Source organism: Gadus macrocephalus, chromosome 15, assembly GCF_031168955.1.
Source record: "Gadus macrocephalus chromosome 15, ASM3116895v1".
Classification (NCBI taxonomy): Eukaryota; Metazoa; Chordata; class Actinopteri; order Gadiformes; family Gadidae; genus Gadus; species Gadus macrocephalus.
In genome coordinates, this window is record NC_082396.1 from 10,190,615 (window position 1) to 10,218,002 (window position 27,388).

The 27,388-nt window shown below is 44.2% G+C and overlaps 3 protein-coding genes across 5 annotated transcripts; 1 reads left to right on the forward strand and 2 right to left on the reverse strand.

The window, feature by feature from the left end:
* Positions 1–11: 11 nt before the first annotated feature.
* Positions 12–5,804, reverse strand: zgc:153169 (uncharacterized protein LOC767799 homolog). Of its 2 annotated transcripts, none has more exons than XM_060072587.1 (11): positions 5,782–5,804; positions 4,953–5,066; positions 4,521–4,659; positions 4,103–4,259; positions 3,622–3,667; positions 3,316–3,354; positions 2,924–3,012; positions 2,723–2,738; positions 2,551–2,618; positions 417–521; positions 12–159 (listed from the first exon to the last, which is right to left on the reverse strand). In XM_060072587.1, the coding sequence occupies exons 2-11, from the start codon at positions 5,059–5,061 to the stop codon at positions 37–39; spliced, it is 891 nt and encodes a 296-aa protein (XP_059928570.1). In that variant the 5' UTR covers positions 5,062–5,066; positions 5,782–5,804; the 3' UTR covers positions 12–36. The 2 variants fall into 2 exon arrangements, with proteins under 2 accessions (XP_059928570.1, XP_059928569.1); XM_060072586.1 differs by having other exon boundaries at positions 417–524.
* Positions 5,805–6,726: 922 nt separating this feature from the next.
* On the reverse strand, positions 6,727–8,108 carry LOC132473454 (uncharacterized). Its single transcript, XM_060073597.1, has 3 exons — positions 7,542–8,108; positions 7,174–7,408; positions 6,727–7,089 (listed from the first exon to the last, which is right to left on the reverse strand). Exons 1-3 carry the CDS (start codon positions 8,023–8,025, stop codon positions 7,056–7,058), a joined length of 753 nt encoding a protein of 250 aa, XP_059929580.1. The 5' UTR covers positions 8,026–8,108; the 3' UTR covers positions 6,727–7,055.
* A 3,428-nt stretch (positions 8,109–11,536) lies between these two features.
* On the forward strand, positions 11,537–27,320 carry edrf1 (erythroid differentiation regulatory factor 1). 2 transcript variants are annotated; one of them, XM_060072572.1, is made up of 26 exons: positions 11,537–11,672; positions 13,160–13,268; positions 13,409–13,617; positions 13,850–13,916; positions 14,113–14,238; positions 14,359–14,483; positions 14,571–14,712; positions 15,043–15,144; positions 16,503–16,624; positions 16,738–16,849; positions 17,139–17,286; positions 17,755–17,866; positions 18,066–18,177; positions 18,543–18,818; positions 19,874–19,945; positions 20,094–20,229; positions 20,768–20,959; positions 21,464–21,664; positions 22,210–22,428; positions 22,887–23,113; positions 23,581–23,739; positions 24,445–24,594; positions 25,098–25,251; positions 25,567–25,682; positions 25,983–26,158; positions 26,494–27,320. In XM_060072572.1, exons 2-26 carry the CDS (start codon positions 13,179–13,181, stop codon positions 26,648–26,650), a joined length of 3,702 nt encoding a protein of 1,233 aa, XP_059928555.1. In that variant the 5' UTR covers positions 11,537–11,672; positions 13,160–13,178; the 3' UTR covers positions 26,651–27,320. The 2 variants fall into 2 exon arrangements, with proteins under 2 accessions (XP_059928555.1, XP_059928557.1); XM_060072574.1 differs by lacking the exon at positions 11,537–11,672 and having other exon boundaries at positions 12,806–13,268; positions 15,082–15,144.
* Positions 27,321–27,388: the final 68 nt, after the last annotated feature.

Below are 27,388 nucleotides of genomic sequence, written 5' to 3' on the forward strand. Positions count from 1 at the left end.
GTTGGCCGGAGTTTGTCACCACAGATGATTTATTTTCTATTCCCCTGGTTTGTCTCCGTGGCTGTCTAGTGGAACACTGATGCATGTCTGGACTTTGACCATATCCCGCTTCCAGAAGGTGTAGGGGAACTCCGCAGAAGAGGCCGCTCCAACCTCACCCTAAGAAATGTATCAAGAATTAAGACTTTGACTATCAGTTTCTATATTCCTCCAACACCCAATAATTAAAAAAAGTAATCTGCCATCTGAAAACATTACAAAAAATGCATCTTTTATAATATATTTTTATTTTTATTATTTGTTTTTAATATTATTTTGTTGGATAGTGAGAATCAGAAAAGGCCCTTTAGAAAAAAAACCGGTATTCTTATTATATGCCTATCATAAATACAAAAAACCACAACAGTACGCCGTACCTTCATGTTCATGGCTATGAGTCCAATCTCGAACCTCTTTGCGGGCTCCACCCGGCTCAGGATGTCAGTGAGGACGTCTCGGCAGGCGTCGCCAGGGCCAGAGCCCTTCTGGGACACAGGCAGGTTAGAGGCAGGGGACTCGTTTCTCCAATATACTTCGTAATCCATAGACACAAGGGCTAAATAATATGTCAAAGTGTCTCCAGAGAAACAACGTGCCCCCATCACCCACGCACACATCCTTGTGCAACCCCATTATTATGGGGATGTTTTGGGCCTTAAATGAAATGAGAAATCAAAGCTTAAAGGGGACCTATTATGCTTTTTCGACTTTTATGACCTATAAACGTTGTTATAATGATTGATAGTCATGTTTAACCATACTAAAGTGTCAAATAATGACATACATGCATTTCGACGTATTCCCTGCTGACAGTCTGGGGTGGCTGTGCAGAGCGCTAAACACTCGGGACAACGTTTGCGATTCATTTGTTCACATTTCCGGGAAATCATCGACGTAGAGGGGACTCTCTAAATCGACGCCACTTCGCCCGGGGCGGGACTTTACGTCCTACGTCACTCGCTATGGGTGTGTGATGTGACCACTAACCCATCAGGTCTTAGTACATGCGATTCAAGAGTTAACCACTTGACAATCTTTAAACTTCGGTTGCCTAGAAATTGTAAAGACAGTGATGTGTGTACATTGTGCGAGTATCCGTCACTCGCGATGTGTGTGCAGTCCAAAATGAAAGAAAAAACCTTGCATCACTAGGGAATCGACTGCTAACTAACAAACGGGTTTATGCGTTCACTGAACAAAGATTATGGAAATAAAAGACCACTTTTCCATCAGAAAAATCATCAGAACCGTTGTCACAAACCCATAGACACTAAAAGCCAAATCCTTTCTCACGTGCACACACATCGCGAGTGACGGATACTCGCACAATGTACACACATCACTGTCTTTACAATTTCTAGGCAACCGAAGTTTAAAGATTGTCAAGTGGTTAACTCTTGAATCACATGTACTAAGACCTGATGGGTTAGTGGTCAGAGAACAACTCATTAACGCGGGGATAAAGGGTTCGATTCCTTAATAAAGCTAGCTTTTTTCTTTCATATTGGACTGGATGTTTGTATGCCGTTTTGCGTAACTTGTAGTTTATGATGAAGAAATGTTACTGGGGTTAAGGTTAGGGTAAGGGTAAGACACAAAGTGTTTTTGCAACACAATATTTCTTACAATAACAAAGTCGAAAGTTTTGATGACTCTAGTAGGAAACATAAGATACCTAGAGAATGCGTGAGTGCTCACAAAACATCAACAAGTCAGCAGTGTGGTACAGGGTGATCATTTCTGATATACAGTACAAAAGCTGAAACTATTAGCCAGGAGTGGGAAAGATGCAGACGCAGACGTGGGAAGAAATAAGACACACCAACACACAGTTGCCTGTTGCAAAATGGTTCAGAGTTTAATAGAAATAGTTAGCGTTAGCTGGTATGGCGTTATCTGGTATGGCTATAGTCTAATGTTAGCTTAGTTCGTGTTGTTTCGTCATGTTAATCGCTAGTAATAGTAAGTCATTTGTAGAAATATAGCCTATCATCACAGACCGTAGGAATGTCACCCACCCTCCATCGCGTACGACACTGACGCTCGTAATCCTGTAGTGCAAGGGAGTTCGTGCACAGATCCCTGAGACAAACGGCTACGCGCACACATGCACACCCATAGCGAGTGACGTAGGACGTATAGTCCTGCCCAGGGCGAAGTGGCGTCGATTTAGAGAGTCCCCTGTAGAGGCACTCCTGCCGCGCCCCCATATGCCTAGTCAAATCTGCCCGCGCGCGCGCTTCAAGGAAGGTAACCAATCACAACAGAGTTGGGTTGGCAGGAGGGGGGCGAGGGGGCGGAGAAGGACGAAACGGAGCGTTAACAGAGAATGCTGAAAGCGCCCAGATGAGAGGAAGAGTTTCCCGAAAATCGACATCGTTTTTTTTGTATGGTTAAACATGACTATCAATCATTATAACAACGTTTATAGGTCATAAAAGTCGAAAAAGCATAATAGGTCCCCTTTAAAGCAGGTCTCGGATTACTTTTATGTTGTAGTGTCCTCCTCACCTGTTTCATCTGCTGGACGACGTGAAAGCTGGGGCAGAAGCACATGATCTTATCGCCGTCTCCAGTGGCTGAGCACGGATAAAAGTAAAGTAAAAAAATAAAAGTGAGTGGTCTATTATTTCATCTAACACATTTCCAAGGGCAAACGATAAGGAAGATGAACATCACATACCAGCAGCAGCGCCTACCTGTATGAAACATTTAGAAATTATGTATCATACAAAATGAATGCCTGGAAACAAACGTAAAACAACAAAAGTAAAGACTACAAACGTGACAGTTTCCTTATGAAACACATTGCACTCATCCTTAAGTATGTATTTCCTATCCCTACAACCTAAACCCTACTGCAGTATAGAAGGTGTTAACTTGCCGTGTGGTCAGCATAAAGCCCACAACCGGGTAGGGGGGAATCTCCAACCCTCCCGGGGGACTTAAAGGGAGCTCCGGAAGTAGAGACTCCTGTGAAAACAAACCAGACGAACTCCTTAATTCCTCCCCCAAACTGCACACTCTTTGCTTTCAGTTTTGACTAGGATACAATATACAATGTGTACTGTTAAGTCATGTGTGTACAGTACACATATGTTAAAAAATGTATGCTTATGAGGTAGTGGAATAATGGTGGTAGAAAGACTGCAAATCCTTTCAGTGATGTTGTATTACGCTTGGACAGAGAACAATTGAACTGAATAGCATAGAATAGAACAGTACCAGAACTACCGGTACAGGAGGGAGACAATCAAACGAAAACCATCGTCTCACCCACTGTTATGTTCCCCATGAGGTCCAGAGCAATGAGACCTTGGTTGGGAAACAAAGAAAACCTTAACTTCTTATCTTCTACTGTCATCCCTTTGTCAATTTGAACTAACCCTAACCCAAAAAAGGAATTTAAGAGTTACCCTTCTTCATTGGAACATTAAAAAATGAAAAGATAATTTTTGGCTAGAATCAAAAACCAAGACAGATAGCTTAGTCGTTAGTGGGTTTGACTTCCACTTTTAACGTTATGCCTTTAAGATCAAATCTTAGGATAGGATAAGACATTAGAGATCCCAGACATCTTACCAAGAGTATCATGGCCACTGGGTTGGTTTTTCTTCTCAACAAACTCCTGCAGAGGATGAGAGGAACAAGAAAATATAACCCTTGAGGGATATTTTTAGATATCATTCTGGGTTGCCTTTCAAGTAATCCTTAATGTTTGACATTGCATTTTCAAACTCAAAGCATTTTTATGAAGTCCAACTAAGGTATAAATAATACCATGCATAGTTCATACTTTATTTGTATGCAAGTTGTGATCCTCAAACATAATCATGGATCTTGCTCACTATTGTAGACTTTAAAGAAGTACCTGGATCTGCCTTTGCAGTATTAAATCAGTTTGCAGTATTAGATCAGTCTAAACGGTTGAACAGTGTGCGGTTATACCTCTCCTCGACCAACAGAGGGCACTGCCAACATGGTAATAACGATATAATGGGAGCTAAAAGCACAAAATAGTCCAGTTCCTCCTATATGATCCAAACCCATTGTACCGTGGTACCTGGTAGGCCTGGGTAGAGTGTGGAGTCAGCATGGCTTCGTTGGGCTCAACAGTGAAGCCTTGCTCCCTAGCAAAGCCCACTGCTCCCTCTCCCACCAGCAGGCTGTGGGGGCTCCTCTCCATCACGCTACGCGCTACACGCACGGGACTCCCCACCCTACATGGGCACGGGTGAGAACTCTCTATCAAACCAGTTTTATAATCAGATTCTGTACAGTGAAACTCTTATGACAAGGCTTGGGATGTATTCAATTGGAGCTCTAAACCTCAACCCACACACACACACACACACACACACACACACACACACACACACACACACACACACACACACACACACACACACACACACACACACACACACACAGGCACACACACACACACAGGCTCTCTCCCACACTAGCTCGACCTCTCTCACCCCCGTAGTGCCGCCACTGCTCCAAACCGCCCGGCCCCTCCCTCCATGATGGCAGCATCACACTCCAGCACGCCGGCACTGTTGGGGAACCCCCCCCTGCCCACGATGTGTCGCCCCGTGCCTGGGTCGTCCTCAGCCGCTGCAGGGGCACAGGATCAGGGGTCAAGAATATCTTTAAGGGAATTGTATTCAACAGACAATGACATGGCATTACAAGATGGGAAATGTGGGTGTCACAGACTTTTATACTATTCTAGTTATTTTTTTCTTGGTGTCGTGCAAAACCATAAAGAATTTAACTGAAGATGTGCTTTTAAAATTTGTTTTTTTAGCTTTTGAGCTATTGAATAATCGGAGATGATGTACGGCATATATGAATGTGATGCTACACAATCATGCTTTGTGATGCTACACCAGTAGGAGTGAACCAACCTGCTAAAGCCTCCTCGACAGCATCAGTGGCTTGACGTCCGGAGCTGATCAGACTCCTCAGCTGGTCAACTGCAGACTCAGAGAAGGCCCAGGTCCCTAACACTGCCATGTTGCCTGGGAAACGGATGCATTTAATCAACACACAGCCACAATTGACTGAGAAAAGCAAATACTGAGACACAAAAAAATCGGACTTTTACCTTGAGTACAATGCCTTTTGAAAGGGATATATATATATATATATATATATATATATATATATATATATATATATATATATATATATGCATACATACATACATACATACATACATACATACATACATACATACATACATACATACATACATAGGCTATATACACACTCACATTTTTAACACCTCAAAGATTTACTGTTGGAATGTAGCAGGATAAGGATTACTCACTTCATGTATCTCACACCTCAAACCATATAACAAATCGTACTTGAGGACAATATTGGGCGACTTTAGGCTACTTTTTCAATCAGCTCGAGTCACACCACCAAATCATCAATCATTATGAAGTAATCACACAAGGTTAGAATTATTAAAAAGTAGCCTACTTCTGCTTTTTGATTCTCGCACTCATTTTCACAAAATATGATTCTACCTGAAGGAGAACGTTTAATAGAGAACTCTCGCATGTCGGCGTCGTTGTATCTGTGTCGCATACATCCAGTCAATTTGTAAAACTAAATCGTTTCATGGCATAGGCCTACTCATCAATAGAATAATAGACAATACCATAAAATGCACAGAATGCTTTAGTAATATTACATTTAGTGTAGGAGAAAATCCAACATAAATACCTATGTTTGCATGGTTTGTATTTCTCGTGCAATCGGAATGGCACTTCCTTGTTATGATCCTTCGTCATCATTATGTGGGCGTGGCGCGAGGTCGATTTCAAGTATATTTATTAAAATATACATATAGTATTGTTTAAACTTTTTATTATATCATAACGATGAAAGTCATCGAAAGTTGTTGTTTATTGATTTTTTACTGATAGTAAACTCCACCAAACCGGAGTCATTAGACTATTTAAGTGTGTTCAATCTTTAATCGCGCCCGATCAAGGGTTATCTTTGTTTGGAATGAAAGCATAAGCATTATTCTTCGTTTCTCCCGACACGGCTTCAATAGCCTACTCTATCTGAATCAAGCTATTTTAATATTAATGAGGGTAATCATTTTATTACACTCTGCTATTTTGGTCTGTCAAAGCCACAAGTTACACATTTATGTAATTGTTGTATTATGATTATCATGCTGATAATGGGTAGCCCTTGGATCTTCTGATGGATGAAGTGTTTATTTTTACCTAAAGAAATAGTGAAATCAAACACCTGCACTGTTTTGAGACAATGGTCAGCAGTTTCTGTTTCACTCAACGGCCCTGTCTTCATGGGAACACTGAGGCTGTATTTAATGTTTCTAATTGAAGCTTTCTAACAATAGCAAGATAAATCATTAGCATTTTGAATAAATGAAAAGAAGACCATATGATAATAAACAAACTTATGGAGACAGGGGCTTGTCTGTGTGTCTGTGTGTCTGTCGGTCTGGAAGGAAGGAAGGAATCTTGTGTTGGGCTAAAAATCATATTCCTTCCTGCTGTTGTGTGGATGTTCTTACATGCTCGCACACATTTGTGTGTCAAAGAGAGTGTGTCTGCCATTAAGTATACGATTTTTGCATACATCTAAAAACAAACAAGAGTTTTTAAAAGAATGTTTTTTCAAAGATTTTTATTTTTTATTTTAGTACAGTCGAATACAGAGTAAAAAATACACAGTATGACAGTGGAAACATTACACTGTTGGTACTTCCAGCTTGAGCTGCTCTTGAACTTGGCCTGTTATGCCATGGAAGACGCCCTGAGAAGACGGGGATACCGTTGCCATGGGTGATTGGTCCATAGGGCCATGTTGTCTTCAGGTTTTTTCTTGTTTTTTAAAGCTCAAAATTGCTATTGTATTCTTTCGTAGTATTTTGGTATTTCTTTGAATTTTTTTGTGTTGCATTGTATATGTATGTACAGGTGACCCGCACCAGGGTTGGCCGAGTGGAGGGGATTGGCCTATTGGAACAGGGAGACCAATCTGGAAATGCAACTGAAACAAAATGGAAAAAAATCACTTATTTGTTCACACCGAAATACGTTATCTTCTCATAGTCGGAAAGAAACAGCAACTCACCCCAAAGCCACCTTCTCCAATCTGGTCATCCTTTTCTTAGGCCCATCTTCTGGCCCCTCTCCTGCATCGCAGAGGCCCACTTCAGCAGCCCACTGCTCGTAGCGCTGCTCCTCCTTCAGCCTCAGAGCCTCCTTCTGCTCCCGGCGCTCAGCCCGGTAGATCCTCATCCGTATCTGCTCTTTCTCGCCCATGGAGAGCTTTGTACTCAACAAAGCAGCCTGATGTTTAAAAGCCTCTGTGGAACAACATGGACACGTAAAAAGATTTAAAAGAATGCAAGAGCATGTGCCACAAACCACAACATCCTGAGTGGCATCATGAAATGCGTTGGATTTCACAATTAGCCAAGGTTATTCTAAAGGACTCACTGCTGGAGATGAGGTGTTCCTCCGTGGCCTCCTTCAGATAGGTCCTGGTGATCCTCTTATGATTGGGGTACTTTTCCACCACACTTAGCCAATGGAGGAATCTCCAACCGAGGCTCTTTTTTTTGGAGTCCTGCAACGGTTCCTCCCCTTCGTCGTATGTCATGTCCGAGATTTCAGTGTTGTTCTGGGTGGCCACAGGTTCTGTACAGCCCATAACGACCTCGGAGGTGCCTTGTTGTTCAAGTCCGACAAAAGGTTTCTCCTCGATCTGTACTACATCTGGCAGAGGGGTGGCTGCCCGTTGATCCTGGTTGAGGATCGGGATGCAGGAGATCAGGGCATTTATGGGTTGTTGACGAACGGCAACGTGGTGGTTGCCGTGGTCAGTTGGCATCTCCAGGACATCGTTGTCTTTGACCAGCAGATTCCCTAGTCCGCTGATCAAAGGGCTGCTTAGGTAGAGTATGATGACCATTTTCTTCATGCTCTTTTTGGATGTCCCGCCCGATCTCGGAGTCAGCCTTTCCTTCAAAGTCCCTAAGGCCTTCACTCCGGGCTCGGTGTTGGTGTCCTGTCAGATATTAATGACACAACTGTATTTAGTGATGACCCAAATAGCTGTTGTGTGTTTGTTGATTTTACATGTTATATTTTAATGACGTGTTATAAAATTAAGTCGAAATCAGTCATTTGGACGTTTTATCAGTAGAAAAAGTTTAAAGAATGTGCATGAACATATTAATATTAATATTTTTATGAGAATATAAAAGTGCATCTGCACACTTTAAATTTGTATGTGTGGTTCGTACCATTGTCCTCACTCTACTCAGCTCGCCCTCCTGTCGGGGTCCCTCCTGTCGGGGTCCCTCCTGGTGGAGACGCTCCTGGTGGAGAAGCTCCTGGCGGGGTCCCTCCTGGTGGAGTCCCTCCTGTCGGGGTCCCTCCTGGTGGAGAAGCTCCTGTGGGAGTCCCTCCTGACAGGGTCCCTCCTGGTGGAGGCCCCCTGGTTGGAGGCCCTCTGCTTTGAGGCCCTCTGGTTGGAGGCCCTCTGGTTGGAGGCCCTCTGGTTGGAGGCCCTCTGGTTGGAGGCCCTCTGGTTGGAGGCCCTTCTGTCGGAGACCCTCTTGTTGGAGACCCTCCTGTTGGAGACCATCCTGACGAAGACCCTCCTGGATGAGTTCCTCCTGATGGAGGCCCTCTGGTTGGAGGCCCTCCTGGTGAAGACCCTTCTGGTGGAGGCCCTTCTGTTGGAGGCCCTCTGGTTGGAGGCCCTCTGGTTGGAGGCCCTCTGGTTGGGGGCCCTCTGGTTGGAGGCCCTCTGGTTGGGGGCCCTCTGGTTGGGGGCCCTCTGGTTGGGGGCCCTCTGGTTGGGGGCCCTCTGGTTGAGGGCCCTCTGGTTGGGGGCCCTCTGGTTGGGGGCCCTCTGGTTGGGGGCCCTCTGGTTGAGGGCCCTCTGGTTGGGGGCCCTCTGGTTGGGGGCCCTCTGGTTGGAGGCCCTCTGGTTGGAGGCCCTCTGGTTGGGGGCCCTCTGGTTGGGGGCCCTCTTGGTGGATGAGGTCCTCAGGTTTTGGTTTCCTCACCCGGTTCCTCACACGTCTTCTTCCCATCGTATGCTTGCTAAATTTTCAAAACAAACGCTACCAGGGTAAAACGCAGCTGTGCTTGCTCAGTGATATCAAGGTAGTGCTTACGCTCGACTCTTTGATCAGCACTGAGCACTGGACTGAGGAGCGGTGACTTATATAGGGGAGCGGGCATTGTGATGTCATAGAGGGCCGTTGGAGGTTCCGCTGGATGTTGTCGTGTTGTCGCCGACAACCTGATTGTTTTGATTACACTCTTTGGAATAAGCCTAAAATGAGCTCAAGTGAAATGACTAAAATGCAACTAATACTTTAATACAAAAAAGTGTATAAACATACACTTATGTTTACAATTTCACGAAATGAAATTGGTTCACAGAAGTCCATAAGCTGTTTCTAGGTCAATCTACATTTTATGCCTAAAACATGTGCACAAACACCCACTAGCGTTCACATTTAAACGCGGCTACTGTGTGGCCAGGCAGGACAAGTTAGGCTATCAGTGTGTCTTTTATCAACTTTTATGATATTGATATTTACACATTAGTTTGAACTGTTATTCTTGTAGATCAACTGGAGAACACACACACACACACACACACACACACACACACACACACACACACACACACACACACACACACACACACACACACACACACACACACACACAGAGACACACACACACACACACACACACGCACACACACACACACACACATATACAGTGGCCGAGTAATGTGGTCATTGGCCCCTAGGCAGGGATTAAAGTGAAAAAAAATCTTCTGACTGAAATTTTAGGTCGACTAGTGGCGATGGTCAGTGACAGGTCATGTTCCGCAATAAACGAACATATGCGTACTTTCTGGTTGCACGCACGATCGGCCATGGATTGTTGCGCCTCCGATGTCGTTGTTGTGGCACCATGCAGTGAGGATGTGTTTTGGAGACCGCGAAGGGCAGCCTTGTGAGAAGCGTCAGCCTGATGGCGAATTAGCACTTTTTTGCCATTATTGCCATACAGAATTTTTTTGTGGCATATCACACAAAAACACGCACCTGGTTGTTGAATTTTTTTGCACCATGAACCGTAAGGCTTGCCATGCCCATCTCCATTTATTTTTTTGTGTTTTATCAATATCCGATACATCAGAGCCGTCAATCATTATAAGGGAGTTCATACTAGCTTAACTTTCGCTCTGACACTCAACACTAACACAACAAAGAGACGTAAGATGTGGCGCGAAAATGGTGTGTATATATATACATTTGTATATAATATATTTAATATATATTTAATATATAATCGGGATGTACATTAAAATGCTTGTGTTTTCAGTCAATTTTAACGGTAGACCTTTTAAATACTCACTATATAATTTGACAATTTTACCGGCGTTGACGTATGACGACATAATACACGCGTGTATTATGTCCATGTTCGAAACTGCATACTACCGTACTGCCGACTACATACTGCGCAGTATGTACTGTATACTGCATACTGAATGTGGGATTCAGTATGCAGTATACAGCAGACCGACTGCACCGCAGTATACAGTATGCAAGTTTCCCAGAATGCATTTCGCGGCAGCGGTAGCTTTCCCAGAATGCATTTCGCAGCAGCGGTAAAGCTGCTAAAAGCTGTTTTAATTCTCGCTTCAGTGCTGTTAATACATCACTTTCTTAAGTTTTAATATTTTTTTATGCGAGAAAGTACCTATTTAGATACTTAATATGCGATTAGTTTATCCAAATGACGCCTGTTTGTAAATTTGTCCCGACGTTATCGGAGATGTGAAGTGGCCTCTGTGAACTCAAATGACGGAAATCCGTCGTAGCGACGGAGAACTTTAATCCATGCCCCTAGGCTAATTGTTTGAGGCTCCCTTACTGATCAAGCAGAAAATAATAATTTAGTGCAATGTAAAAAAGCATTGAGACAGCCTTAACTAAAAAAAAACATTGCATTGCATTGCAGAAGATTTAGAAGCCGTTGCTATACTGGGACAGGAAACATGTGGGATCTGTATTTAATTTGTTTGTATTCCATTTTACAGTTATCCCCCGTAAACAGCAGCAAACATAAATTCTGAATGTTACCATGGAAACAGATCTCACACATATTGCAGGGGGGAAGTTAATAGGGTTTATTGGTTATCGAGTTTGGGCCACGCTCACATGTACCCTATTTAAGGTCAAACACAATGCAAAATATTTTTTCCCCTCGTATCATTTCAGAGTGACTAACAGAGTCTCTCATCACAGCTAAAGTCATTGGACTGTGGATTCATCTCCTACACACTCAAGGAACTTGACTTTGTCACCATATGTTGCATTTCTATCCCTCCTAATGTGATCATCAAGGTTTCCTTCCTTCCCTTTGCGGAAGCTTTTTCTTGTCATTCAAGGAGTTGGAGTTCAGTGTTGGGGCGAGTTGGTGGAGGCTGGTTTCACGATACAAGGCTTCAGTTGTTTTGAAATCTTGTTTGGACATTGGACATGACGCTTTCCCAAAATGTGTCAACGTGCAAACGCTTTTTAAAAGGTAATGTTCTATCATGTACAATCTTATAAAAATCCAACCTGGTTGTGTGGCGTTTTGAGCATGTTGTTTGGAGAGTTTAATGCTCTCAACTTCCTGGGTGTCCAACACTGGACTTTTGGAGCGGGGCGGCCGTGTGTCTGCTAAAGGGCGTCATCTGATGGCCAGGTTTGATATTGCGCCCGGCTGTGGCCCTATTCTTCTTCATGGTTTGGGAAGGAGGCACGCGTAACCCACCTGCACCGTTCAGCTCCACCATGGCTGAGGTGGCAGTAACTACCGACGTCCGAAAACTTCGCCAGGCCTTTCGTCTTGATGTTTTGTACCGTGACCTGCAGTTTAAAGAGACTTTCATGTGGTGTTAAAATCTTTAACACAATAAAATAATTGTTTGAGCGTTAGGGATAATATTTGTACTCATTGTGGGATGGATAACACTAATGAGCAATCTGGAAAGGCGTACTTTATATGTAGGTTACAAAGCAAGGTAATTGATTACATCTGTTCATTTAATATAAATAGATAATAGGCTACTAAATGTAGGCCTATGGTATTTAATTAGACCCATCGAAACACGTGTCTTGATAAAGTAAATGATGTAAACCTTAATTATCGTAAACCTTAATGATGTAAACCTTAATCTCGGGATTTTGAATGGAACCCGCCCAGTTTTATTCCGTTATCTATGTAAGAACTATGACGTCCGTATTCATGTTTTGAATGTTTTTCGTTCTTTCTTTTTTTCTATGATAGATAAATATAAATCTAGCAATATAGATTTTATGAATCAGTATAAATGAAAATCATCTGCCAAAGGTTATTATATAATAATACATAGTATAGATAATAGGTCAATAAATATGCAATTTAAAAAACACCAAACATGTTGTTATAGTTCAAATGTATCATTATAAAGTGTATATATTATGATTATCATTATTTTTGTTGTTATTGTTATGATTATGACTAATATAATTACAGTAGGCCTAAATAATCTTTAATCGGATTTAGAGTTCGAGAAAACGCTTCACGCTTCTAGAAAGATGGAAAGTAGGCGTCACTGCTAAACTATTTCCGGGTCATATATAATCTTTTTTATATATATATATCTTTTTTTTAAATAACTACATTTATAGTTCAAACTACGATGGATTCGTTGTGGTCCTGTACTTTGATGTCATTATAAATTACCCGCTTATCCAACAGGCGTGTTCTATATTTCTCAAACAGGAAGTTGTTGTTATTTCGCACGGCTGTGTTTCTGTTTGCGTCTGACTTTTATGCCTAACGAGTTTAACAGTTGTTAATATACCACTCTATAGATCCAAACTTCTGTCTTTCGCCTGTATTAAACCTGCATTATTTGCGAGAAAATAGGTTTTATTGACGCTATCACTGTTGGACAATGTAACAGCTTGTCGCGTGTAATAGTCGTCGTAAGAAGACTATGTTTACGAATAGATTGTCGTTTATATACTCTCTTATATTAGTGATAAGGAGACATCAAATATGAGTGCCTCACCTGACGGAGGACAATATAGTGGCCTGTCGGATCAGTCTTCAGAGATACCGTGCTCCGGAGGAGAAAGCAGCAAACATGTGAGTTTACTTACATACATACCTACCTACTTTGATCACTATTTCTCCAATCAATCAATGACGTCCTTAACCAGAATGTTCTGAATCTTATCCCCTATGAATTGTCAATATCTCCTGATTTCAATCTACTCATGTCAAAGGAGTTGGAGGTATGTACAGGTACGAACGAGGTTAAGAGCCGGGCTGTGGTGAAGTACTGTGCTGCACCGCCTCCGACCAGCTATGCCTTGCTCCAGGAGCAGACAGACTTGAAGCTTCCTCCTGCGAACTGGCTGAGGGAAAACCCTCAGCTTGGAAGTGCTGGAACCACCGTTCTGGGATCCAGCAGCAAGAGCAAGCCCTTTTCGAGGTACCGCACTCTGTCAGAGAAGCCTATTGATATATTCTAGTTACTATAACTTAGCCTACATACATTATACTCACTCATGTGTGTTTCGTGATTGAGTGTTAAACTGCTTATTTCCCAAGAGATGGATAACTACTGGGCTTTTCTATTTCTTTTTTTATGGTGCCTCAATATCACAATTATAAACGACTGTGTATGTGAATCAGTAGGTGTCATATTTTGTGTTGCTATACAGTTTCGGCATGGCGTATGACTTCATCGACAACATCGGCGATGACGTGGACGTCGTGTCAGACTCCGAGGTCTGTCATCGATTTCAGTTATCTAATCATCAAGCCTTTATTCCTGGCAAACCCGATTCTTTTACTCAGATTACGCTCATTTTTATTTATACTTCTTGTTTGTACTTTCGACTGTGACACCCACAATTCCAATCTTAATAAATTAAGTACTCTCTCATCGTGACTGGTGTTCTTATAATCATATACTTTTCTACAGAACATAAAGAAGCTTCTGAAAATCCCATACAGCAAGTCCCATGTCAGCATGGCCGTGCACCGAGTAGGGAGGACTCTGCTGCTGGACGAGCTCGACATCCAAGAGCTCTTCATGAGGTCTTCTCAGGTACTGCTGCTGGTGGACCCTAGAGGGAGAGTTCTTTAGTCCATTTTTAACCTAAAGCTTTTTGTTTGCTCAATGAACCTTGTTCTCCGGGTCTAATCCTGTGCACGACTGGCCTTCCAGACCGGAGACTGGACGTGGCTGAAGGAATTTTACCAGCGGCTGATCGATCAAAAGTGGCAGCGGAAAAAAAAGAGCAAAGAACACTGGTACCAAAAAGCCATCCTCTCAAAGTTCCTCTACTACAGGTCAGTTCAGCGCAGATGAAGGTCACATTTGTAGTTTTGTCCGGCTACGTTTCCCATCATGTCTGACGCGGTGCTTCCATGACCCAGTATAAACGGGGATGCAGCAGCCGAGCGCCTGCCGGATAACGAAGGGGAGGAGGAGAGTGGGGCGGAGGAGTTCAGCCCGTCCTGGCCTGCCACCTTCCCCAGCACGCCTTCAGACTCTGAGGAATCTGCCGCCCCCAAAGAGGTCAGAGAACGTGACGCAATGATTTAAATAGTCTAAAACGGACCTGGGTATGGTTTGAGCTGAGAGGGATGATGGGAGGAGACTCTCGTGCAGTAGATTATTATTTATTATTTATGCACATGAAGCTGCCATTCAACTGATGATCATTATAATGCTCAGGTTAATCTTAACACAACCAAGATATTAAAAAACAAAACAAACTGAAAGATACTAGTTTTTAAAATTCCCTACATTGTAAGTGAAGGTTAAGTGGCATCCTTGGTGTTTAGTATGATTGACTGTGTTGTGTGTTGTACCACTCAATAACTTCTTTCATCGCCTCACCTACAGGAGAACATCTCTGTTGACAGTCTGTTTGCTATCGACCAGGTGACAGCCATTCCCAAAGGGCAGAACGTTCCTATGCTCTTCAATGAGGGAGAGAGCAGCCAGGTATTATTACTAGGGATGCACCGAAATGAAAATTCTTGGCCGAAACTGAAAATGAGGAAACCAAGGCCGAAAACCGATACACCGAAAGAAATTATTATGCCAATTATTAGTACCATTTAGAGTTGCCTCGGTATACGGTATTACCGGTGTTGAGGCCAACAGTTATTTTTTATTATTTTTTTCCGGTAATAAAAGAAAATTCGCCGTCATCTTTAGGCCTATTTGATTAAAAAAAAAGTTTGGCAGTTTGTCTTTGCACTGTTTTATTTTTGATGTGTTTTTTCATAAAAAAAATACAAACCTAATAGATAGGCTACCTAATAAAGCGTTGGAACACAGAAGACCGGTAACCATAGCAACGCCGGTAAACAAACCCTGCGAAGCCCAATCCCTCCGAGAGCTCCCCGCGCTACGGCTATCCGGAGGCGCACAGAGCTTTTGGCCGTGATATTATGTATAAAATGATATTACACTATTATGTATAGAACGTTATAAGACGCTGTCACCGAGAATTGGCGCGCTGCCAGACGCTGTCAACGAGTGTGAGAGGAGAGTTGACGGAGAAGATGGCGGTTGACCTAGTTTCAAAGTTTACACCGTTTATACTCGGTAATACCGGTGTTATACCGAATTCTGCGACCCACTGAAAAGTGTGACCCCAGGGGGCGCTGTTGCATATTTTCTGCAACATGCACGTGTTTAAAGGTAGACAGGCATGATGACAAAATCATAAATAAAATTTAAGATCTCCCCCCATCCCCTCATCTTGTTATTAAATGTGCTTAATAAATACATTTGATTTGATTAGCATTTTACAGACCCATACAATGGATAGGGCGTTTAGTACGGTCCATCATAGTTGCTTCTTTCCCTATAAAAAGTGTTTCGGTGATGAAAGTATTTCGGCCGAAAATGCGTTTTGGGCCAGTTTCTGCCGAAAATTTTCGGTGGCCGAAAATTCGATTCTTCCCTAATTATTACTATTTTACTCACTTACATTAGTTGCTTAGATTAAAAGGGACTTTCAGTCATTTAGGATTTTTAAGAAGGTTGTCGCTAAAGAACAGGAAAGGGTATCTTGCTCAAGGATATCTAGAGGTAAGGCTACAGACTTGACGGGTGAACCGTGAATCTTTTTGATGGTAGTCAACCAACCTTTCCTAACCGCTAGACTGCCCTGCCCCCTGAAACATGCTGTTCATATTTAAATGTTACCTGAATCATGTTAAAAGCTATAAAGCAGCCTGCGTGGTATATTTCATAATGGTTTCATAATATTTCATAATATTTATAATCATGCTTATAAGCTTCATTAGAAATGTAACGTAACTCTTTTTTTAACTGGAATTTTGTGGCAGGGTTTGAGGAACGACTTTGTGCGAAACATCATGTGGACCTTTGAAGATATCCACATGCTGGTGGGCTCCAACATGCCCATATTTGGAGGGGGTCGCTACCCAGCCGTCAGTCTGCGTCTCAGGTGAGGTGTACCACACAACACTCACCCAGTAAATGGGGTTTTATGAAATGATTCCTATCCTGTCAAACACAGAGTTCATTACGCCTCTATTTGCACTGCCTCTCTGTTTCCAGGGACAACAACAAGCCGATCAACATCCTGACCGGGATCGACTACTGGCTGGACAATCTGATGTGCAACGTCCCAGAGCTTGTTATGTGCTTCCATGTCAACGGGATAGTCCAGGTAGAGAACTTCAATCACTATCCTTAAGCAGCCCATATTTTACCCCCTGGTGTTGTTATGTTGACTAGCTGACCTACCCGATAAGGAAATTACGTGTGGTAGAGTCAACCTAGATGTGTAACAGACGTATCAGTGAAATGGCTTGTAATGGCTAATTTATCTTATTTTTTGTTTCACTTTCATTTTCTAAATGGCATACATTTTCAATATTAATTGGAAAAAAAGGCTTGGAAAAAAATATCGAAGCTTTGATGGTTAATGCAACATTTTTTTCACTCCACTCTGACAGAAATACGAGATGATAAAGACAGAAGATATCCCCGATCTGGACAACTCCACCTTCTCCACGCGTGTGGTGAAAGACATCGCCCAGAACATCCTCTCCTTCCTCAAGTCCAACTGCACCAAAGAGGGTCACACCTACTGGCTCTTCAAAGGTGGCGTGTAGACGCTCTTTGTATGCAGTGCTGTACTGTAGCGTAATATATTGTTCTATAGGCGCTCCCTTAGTCTCGACGAAGGCTTGTGTTAGTTGAGTATTTCAATTATTGTGCTTATACAATTGTTATTATTTTATCTTCAGGTTTCCTTGTAATTTAAACTAAAATAGGTTCAACAACGATTATTGGCCTGTCTGGGTAGCTTGAGTTAACGATACGTTTTTCAGCAGCATAAAAGGCATAAAACTCTGCAATGCCATGGCATGCTTTACCATGCTATGCTATGTAATGCTATTCTATGCTAAGCTATACTATATTACACTATTATACTATTCTATGCTATGCCATAGTATTATATTCTATACTATGCTACACTATGATATACTATTATATGCTATGCTATACTATTCTATGCTAGGCTAAATCTAAATCTATACAATTTCCTTTGGTTTCCCACTCCTCCAGCCAGTGGCAGTGACATTGTGAAGCTCTACGACCTCACCACGCTGTGTGAGGAGGCTGAAGAGGAGAAATACCAGAACCCCTTCACTCTGCCGGTAGCCGTGTTGCTCTATAAGTAAGTATGAATGAAGACCAAAACAATACAACAACGTCCCCTTCTTAACAAACGGCTTATTCAGCTCAGTGTTCCTGATTGGAAATCCAGAGGGCAGCACATTACATTTACTATATACAATCTAGAAATCTGGCAGACAAGCCCACGGCATGTTGCTTCCCCCTGCTCTATGTTTATTTGTGTTATTGTGGTGCCCCAGGGTGGCCAGCAACATGATGCTGAAGGCCAGGCAGAACAGGAAGCACTACGGGACGGTCCGAACACTGCTGCTGAACTGCGTCAAGCTGCTCGACCAGGAGAGACACCCCCAGGTAAACACTCCCCCGGGCGACGGGACTCGACACTGCTGCCGAATGGGCTGTATCTGTTCGCAGTCTCTGGGGACACATTTGGTGGACATTGCATTTTGTACATACTAGAGTCAAACCCTTACCTATCGCCATGTGCCCTTACGGACACTGGTCCCTGAAGCTGCTTCGGGCACCACTTTAGTCGGCTTCTTTGGCTTACGACCTTATTAGAGAGGAGAACATCTGGAGATTTAGAAGGTGAAGCCGAGAAGGATCTCTGCATAACGATCGCCTGGTGGAATGGATCCCAGAAAGACCCATCGATACTCCATGACACCTTTTATGATTCTCCTTCATCATAATGTCGGGTGCCCCCCTGGCCTCAGATCATCGCCTCGGCCCACTACATGCTCTCGGAGCTCTTCCAGCTGGACGAGCCCCCCGAGGCGGACAGCGACGGCTCCCTGCGCGCCGGCTCGGAGGACAGCTACAGCGACGAGGAGGAGGGCGAGGAGGAGGAGGAAGAGGAGGAGGAGCTGGCGGAGGACGACAGCGACGCGAGCAGCTCGGACGCGGCGGGCGACAGTAAGGCCATCGCCGTGATCCGCTCCGTGGGGGAGCTGTCGGTGCCGGAGAAGTACAAGTCCACGCACCAGATACGGGTGAGTCTCGGTTCAGGCGGGGATTCCCTCGAAGTGGGGCTTACACATCCTCGGTCCCCTGGGTACGCGAACAAAAGATAATAACACATTCAACTATATAGCGCTTTTCTAAATGCTCAAAGACGTGTTAAAGATCCCCTAGGTACCGATACCCAAGGTCCCCTAGGTATGCGTTCCGAAGACCACCTAGGTAGTGTGTCCTTGGTCCCCTAGGTACTGTAATCTAGGTCCCCTAGGTATATGTTTCCTTGGTCCCCTATATACTTTACTCTAGGTCCCCTAGGTAATATGTGCACTTGGTCCCCTAGGTACTGTGCCCTTGGTCCCCTAGGTACTGTAATCTAGGTCCCCTAGGTATATGTTTCCCTAGGTAATATGTGCACTTGGTCCCCTAGGTACTGTGCCCTTGGTCCCCTAGGTAATGGTTTACTAGTTAAGATTTGTATGTAGCTTTGTTAAACTTGCATACAAATGACAAACTAAAATCGAAGTTGATTTTTGCTGATGAATAAAGTCGAGACCTCAGCTTTTTCCATTTTAAACGCCCAGGGCTCTGCAATATTAAAATGGAAGTCTCCAAAGCCTCTGTTTCGTACCCTTTTGCGACACCTTCAGTACAGGGCTATCCACAAGTGGTTAGGATAGCTAGGCTGTTGCAGTAGACCCGCCATTACCTCTCTGGGATGGGAAGCACGTCAGTGACTGCACCGTTTGGGATCTGAATCCACAGTGGCAAAGAAAGCACGACACCCAGTTTGTAACATTCATAGTACTAAAAGGGCTTTCATCAGTGGGCCAAAGGCTCAATCACCATTGTGTAACCTTATTCACTGATAGATACTAATATATTTCCATGAAAATCTTTAAGATTGACACTCAAGTAAAGATGCTAAAATATAAATGCATAAAGTTAGTTCCTAGGCCAGAGCAACATGAAAAATGATGCTATATGATATTATAGTATAAGTTTGTCCTGTGTATCGCTTCCTGCCGACGAATCCCTGTATACATTGGCTTCTGTTTAACCTTTGTTCATTTTTTTTGTTTGATCACAGCCCAGTTACGCGTTCCCTGTGTCCCAGGATAAGGAGGAGAGGTGCAGGCACGTACTCAGCTATGTGTTAGAGGTACGATCGAGTTCGTATTGCATCAGAGTGTCCCCCTACTGTAGCTCTAGGGGCCAAAAAATGAGATCATCGGGTGCATCTCTAAAAAGAAGGAGTTCATGCATGTGTTTCCTCCGTGTTATCTCAACGTCCCGCTCTCCACGCCCAGGGGTTGAAGGCGGTGGACGGGAGCATCAAGAAGGAGAGCGACCTGCCGGCGGCGGACCCAAACACCCCCATCCCCCTCAAGTACGAGGAGAGGGTCGCCCCAGTGGAGAAGGGCATCACCCTGCTCCTGGAGATAGGTCAGCACCGGCAACCTCGCCCCCCCCCCCTCCTCTACCAGGGCTCTGATCACAGGGTCTGTGGGTCAGCACAGGCCACCTTGCCCCTCTACCAGGGATCTGATCACAGGGTCTGTGGGCCACGAGAGTCTAGTGATTACTGGTTAGGGTGTTTGGCTCCTAGCTGGAAAGGTACTTGGTTCAATCCCCATTGCCAGCAGCCTAATGTAATACACTACGCTGCGTTCATGTTGATCGTGGATTGTTCCCAATTTGAATTGACCCAGTAGAACTGGGGTGTCTCATCCTAATCTCAATCAATGGCATTCACTTAAGGCAAATATATAGTTCATTAATCCCAGATGGGAACTGGGTGTCACAAACAGTAGCAGACAGTAAATTACATTTAAAAGAAGATAATTTTTTTCTTTCCCCCAACTGCGACTCCCTGTAGTCACAATAAGTTTAAGGCAACCCAAGTGTTTTTTTTAAACCTCTGTTTTTGACCACAATGGCTAGTTGCGCCTCCTAAGTTAACCTAAGTGTATGTCTTTTGTAGTCGTACCGTTCCAGGAGATCAGAAAGCACGCTACTCGGTCGGGGATAATTCCCGGGACGTGGCAGCACCGCATCAAGCAGCAGCTCTTCCTCAAGGCGTCCAAGGCCTACTACGTGCTGTCGGACGCCGCCACCAACCTGCTCAAGTACGGACGCGCTCTGCGCTACATCAAGCTAGCGCTGCAGTGTCACGGTCAGTAGCGTTGGTGTAATGATACGCCCACAGCGCTTAATGGATCACACATAATGGATACATAACTGCATGGTGATGCGAAAGGAGTCATGCTGATATTTGTGTTACTTTTTTTTTGTTCGGCTTAAGTCCCATTCATTATTGAGCTTGTTCACTTTTCTTTTCCAATCTTGTGTTCGCTCTTTCTTCCATTTGCTTTTCAAATCTTTCTTGCGATAAATCATTCTTCTGATCTTTTATTCTTGTGATCCCTTGTTCGCTCTTACTTTTGTTCTGTTTGTTCTTTCAATCTCCATTTCGATCTTCAACTATTTCAATGCTATTACTTTTACTTTCCTTCATTCTTTGAAAGCTTTCTTTTGATCTTTTGTTCCTACTCGGTTCTTTCTTTGAATCTTAACCCTTCTCCCCTTCTCTGTTTCTCTCCCTCTCACACCCTCGTCCTGTCCCTCCATGTGTCCCTCTGTCTCTTCCTCTCCTCCTCCCCCACCTTCCCTGCTCCAGATGCCTACTGCGCGGTGAGCAGCGTGCTGCCCCCGCGGGTGCTGCTCTTCCACACCGAGTGTCTGTCCCTGTGCGGGGACATCCAGCTGATGCTGGCCCAGAACGCCAACAACCGGGCCGCCTACCTGGAGGAGTACAGCTACCAGACCAAGGAGGACCAGGAGATCCTGCACAGCCTGCATCGGGAGAGCGGCTGCCAGGGTGGGTGTCCAGTCTGCACAGCTGCTGTACATAGTATATATATATATATGTATATAATATCTGCTGCACCAATGCTCTCCCTGACCATTTAAGGGCCCCACAGACTGGGTTCTTTTAAAAAGGCCTAAAAACCCATCTTATTAGAAAAAGCTAAACTACTATTTTAAATGATTATTTTTTTCTCTGTTATTTTTCTTTTTAAGCTAGTTAGTCTTTTATGTTGTATTTCTTTTAATGTGTATTGTAGCCCTTTGAGGTCATTAAGTTGATATGAAGTGCGTTATAAATAAAATGTATTATTATTATTATTATTATTATTATTAATATTATAGAGACAGATGGATGCTTTTCATCCCCAAGCAGAACCTTTGCTTGTACCAGAAGCATACAATGAAACAACGTATCAATGCAGAAGATTGGTAGTGATACAGGAATAAGGTCTCATGAGAGAACTAAAGTACACTAAAAAAACATCTCAAGAACCAGAGCTAGTTTGTTGGAAAAGGGCTTTATGTATCCTTCGCTCTGTCCCCCCCCCCCTCCAGCCTTCAACATGGCCACCGACCTGGCCACCGACCCGGAGTACCAGCTGATCGTCAGCAGCAAGTGCTACGAGGCGTCCTACGAGCTGCTGACGGCGGAGGTGGTGAAGGAGCAGGGCGCCCAGCAGCTGGGCCAGGTGCTCAAGAGGCTGGGCAACATCCGCAACGAGATGGGCGTCTTCTACATGAACCAGGCAGCCGCCGTGCAGACGGAGAAGGAAGGTACACGTGCTTCTGCAGTGACTCCCGCCTGGGAGCGCCATGTCGAGATACCCCACAGAAATTCAGAGTATTTCATTTATTGATGGCTCTCTGGTAGGGCTGCTCGATTATGGGAAAAATCATAATCACGATTATTTTGGTAAATATTGAAATGACGATTATTCAAACGATTAACTTTTAAATTAAATTTCGCCTTAAAAGAAATACACAAAATGGTCAAAAAGAAATTGTTCCAATCTAAAATAATATACAGATATGTATCCAGCTGTTCTGCCCTTTCTATAAAACATTCAACATAAAAAAAATTATATATATCGAAAAACTCGATTATGTGTATTCTGTGATCATTTGAGGCTAAAATCGAAATTGCGATCAAAATTTGATTAATCGCCCAGCCCTACTCTCTGGACGTTAAATGACCTCCACCCCCTGGCCGTTGTGTCTCCTCCATCCTCCAGGGAGGTCCTCTGTGTCCGTGCCGGAGCAGGAGTTGTGGAAGAAGAGCTTCGCCTGCTTTGAGAAGGGCATGCAGGACTTCCACGCCATCGAGGACCAGACCAACACGGCGCTGCTGCTGTGCAACACGGGCCGGCTGATGAGGATCTGCGCCCAGGCCCACTGCGCACTCTCCACCGACCAGAGCCGCGGGGAGTTCTCCCCGGAGGAGGCCCTCTACTACAACAAGGTAGTAGAGGGCTTTCAGCGCAATGGTTTCCTCATTTTGGAAACCTGGAATTAACTGAGTTTTTGGGATCGAATGTTTTGCTTGTCTCTTTTAAGGCGGTTCGGATAAATGGGGCTACATGGGAATGTCTTCATGATTTATCGAGGGCATGAGGAAGACATGTAAAGTTTGGAGAGATACTACTGAGCAGAGGGCCAACAGATCGGGTGTTATAGAGATCCGATGTTTGTCGCTTAGTCAAGTGCAATTGTAATACTTTCATTGAATAATTACTTTTTTCCGCTACATGTTGTGAACATAATATACATTGATATCATTCAATGTAGAATGGGGTACAGGAGGGTGTCCCTTCTCAGTTTGCGATACCATACAGTCCTAATATGTTGTACAACAGTGTTTGTACAGTAGACTGTCCAAATCTTATTTTCTCTAAATACTGTTGTATTGCTTCTCCCCTCGGCCTTCAGGCTATAGACTACTACCTGCGTGCCATGAAGGCTCTGGCCACCAGAGGGAGCCACCCTCTGGTCTGGGACAGTGTGACCTGGGAGCTGTCCACCACATACTTCACCCTGGCTACCCTCCTCCAGGACTACGCCCCTCTGTCCCGCAAGGCCCAGCAGCAGGTTGGATGACATAACGCTTTATTGATCCTAGTTATTATTCAGCAGCAAATTATTGTTATAGCAGCAAATACAAAATAAAGTTGATGTAAACAGTCCAAATCATAGCAGAATAAAATAATGAAAATAATATGATGATAATATAAAATGAATGCATATATGGCTGGTTATTGAGGTTAGGAGATCAACAGAAGAAAGAATATAATAAACGATATGGACCAATCAATAACAACAAGGGGCAGAATACACATGGGCTTGACCTTCACTAAAGGCAGAATTGTAGTTCTGGGTTGTTTGAATAGCCACCACGGGTTTGCAGTTGGTGTGCAGGCTGATGGATTGCATTTGTGATTCTTCATCAATGACTCTGTCTCCAATTGTGGTTGGATGTAACGTGGAGATGATGAACACGTACACTGGTGTCCAGGGACTGCATTGGCGGCATTTCTTAACCCCGACCTGCATGCTCCTTAACGACAAAAGAAACAACCATTTTTTTTAATCAATTCTGTAGGGATAAAAGCATCTGCAAAAGCACTGATTAGTAAACCGTAGTGGATATGTTGAAGTATGTGTACAGGTATAGTTCCCCACTCAGTCGGCTGTCTCTAAAATCAAAGCACGGACTGAGCTGTGTGTGTGTGTGTGTGTGTGTGTGTGTGTGTGTGTGTGTGTGTGTGTGTGTGTGTGTGTGTGTGCCGGGTGCAGATCGAGCAGGAGGTGACGGACGCCATGATGAAGTCCCTGCGCTACTGCGACCTGCAGACGGAGTCGGCCCGCCAGCCCCTGTACCAGTACCGGGCCGCCACCATCCACCACCGCCTGGCCTCCATGTACCACAGCTGCTTCCGGAACCAGGTCCGCCCTCGCTCTGACACACGCTTTAGATTGATCGAGGCCTGTGTGTTTTATTGGTCATGTTTAATCAAAGAGCGGGTTACAGCTGTTCACAGCCCCACTTATTTGTCCCTTTGGCCACTCAGAGTGTCTGCCAACCGCAAATGTCAACTATTGGTTTTATATTTGGGGCTAGGGTAGGGTCGGCGATTTGGGGAAAACAGCCAGAGTAAGCTTGATTATTTAATTTTTAATTTTTTTTTTTTTTAATAATCCCATCCCTCACTTCAGGGCCTCCTTCCAAAGCCACTCCCATAGCTTGACTCATGCGTCATGGGCCCAAAGCCTTGAAAACCCCAAACTACGTTACAAGGGTGCCTACTTTGTTGTGTTGAGCCACCGAGAACAACAAGTGAAAGTATATGTTCATGTATAATTACATCAATGCCCCTTTTTGTTGGATCTCTGAGTCATTCGGTGGTGGTCCATCAAACGTAGCGCTGATCTCATGTCCCGGCTCCCAGGTGGGAGACGAGCACGTCCGCAAGCAACACCGCAGCTTGGCGGAGCTGCACTACAGCAAGGCGGTGCGCCTCTTCCTCAGCCTGCGGGACGCGCCCTGCGAGCTGCTGCGCACCCTGCTGGAGCGGGTGGCCTTCGCCGAGTTCACCATGGCAGGTAGGGGTCAGAGGTCAAAGGTCGAGGAGGTCGCGTTACTCCAGTAGGAGTTTAGAACAACACAATGCCAATGCTTGCGGTATTTAGGGAGGAGACGTTCTCGGTGTACGTGTGAGGAGAAGGACGGGTAAAAATAATTGAATGTTTATCTACAAAACGAGTGGAAGCAATGTGAATCTAAATGCATAAAAAAATCGAAACATTACAGACAGTTGAGGTAGAGATGGAGCATAGACTTAATCAGTACCATAAGTCTATTCGGCTCACAAGTGTCTTGGTTCTAACCCGTCTTCCGCCCCCTTGTGGCCACTTCAGGTCAGAGCAGCAGCGGAGCCAAGCTCAAGTCCCTCACAGCGGCCCTGGAGGTCATGATGGACACCCGCCACGCCTTCCAGCTCATCCACAAGGAGCTGTTCGAGAGCCAGAGAGAGGTGCGACGCATGTAGAGAACACCACCTTGTAAAACACTGCACCATCAGATCACCTGCATATGGGTCATTCGGCAGAGGCTTTTATCCAGAGTTACTAGCAATCAAAGAATACGATCAGTATACGTTTAACTGTAAAGGGAATGTATTAAAGTTCTGCAATGATCAGAATTTACTTTTCCTATTTTTTATATTGGTAGCAAAGTGAAGAAACAGATTTTCAACAAAAGTGTTGCAATTTTTATAAACTATACTAATGCCTCTTTCGTGTGTGTGTGTGCGTGTGCGTGTGTGTGTGTGCAGCTGATGACATGTGACCATACCCAGCCAATGCCGTCCGCCGACGGGGCGGATGGGCCCTCTTCCTCGGGGCTGAACCTGGAGGAGGTGATGAAGCTGGTGGGCGTGTTTGAGGCCAGCTTCTCCTTCCTGCTGCTCCAGCTGGTCAAACTGCTGGCGGCCACCAAGCGCAAACCAAGGTGAACCATTCCACCATTTTAAGATTTCTAACTAAACCACAGGGCTGTGTTATCTAGAGCTAGTGTTTTTAATGGCAAGTAAGAAGATTCAAGATTTTCATTTGTCACATGCATACAAGTATGCAGTGAAATGTAAAAGTGACTGAAGCAGTGCATTTACCAATATACAAAACAAATGAAGGAAATAAAAAAGCCAACATGATGATTGCTTCGAGATAAGATTTTTGATTGGTTGAATGTATGAGAGGTGTTTGAAAAGGAAGACGCTAAGAGATTGTCTCCGCATGACTGGGGAACCGACACTTAAGTGTGTGTGTTTGTGTTTCGTTGAACAGCCCTAAGGACGAGGAGCTGCTGAAGACCTACAAGAGTGTGTACTCCAAGCTGCTGCGAGCTGAGAAGAGCGCGGCGCTCCACGCCCGCGTGCAGCTATACGTGGATCTCCTGCAGCAGCTGTCCTCGCCGCCGGGGAGCGAGGACGCCAGGGCGTGAGGACACCGCTGCACACGCAAACGGAAACCGCGTCACCCGCGATCGGGACGTTTGAGGCCGCCACTTTTTAGAGCTCTTCGTTCGTTCGGGGACTTTTCGTTTGGGATCGCATCATTTACCGCATCCTTAGCGATTTGCTTAAAGGCCTTAGCTTGATGCTTTCCCCCGGTTATTTAATGTAAAGCTGAGGTGAAATCCATCTATCGGAGGATAGTCAACAGGGCTCCAACTTTACCACCACCACCCCCACCACCAAAGGATTACCTCACAATCTGTGCCTTTTTTCTAAAGTATGAACAATGAGCTCAAACCTTTTCTAATGCTTGCGCCCTATGGTTTGGTTTGTACATTTGTCAAATTTGACTTGCTGTAAAGGTTCGCTTGTTTGCATGTCAGAAACCACAGACTGGGGTCATCTAGCTTGAATCTAGATGCATGTTTTAATGTATTATTTTGGTGTGTTGATATTCAATAATACCAATAATGATAAGTCATAATACGGATTTCTTTTGAGGGTTGAAACAAATAAGTTGAAAGGTGTTACTTTGACTTTTTTTCATTTAACTGAGCAATAGCCACACGCTCTGCAAAGATCACCTTTCCACATTACTTTACTGAGAGTTTATATCAGTGTCTGCTGTGAAGAAAATTAAAGCATTTTTAATTTCTATTACTTTTTGCGTCAAAGGCACTTCTTTACAAAAAGTATAGGCTTGTTGATAAAGACTAGAATATACC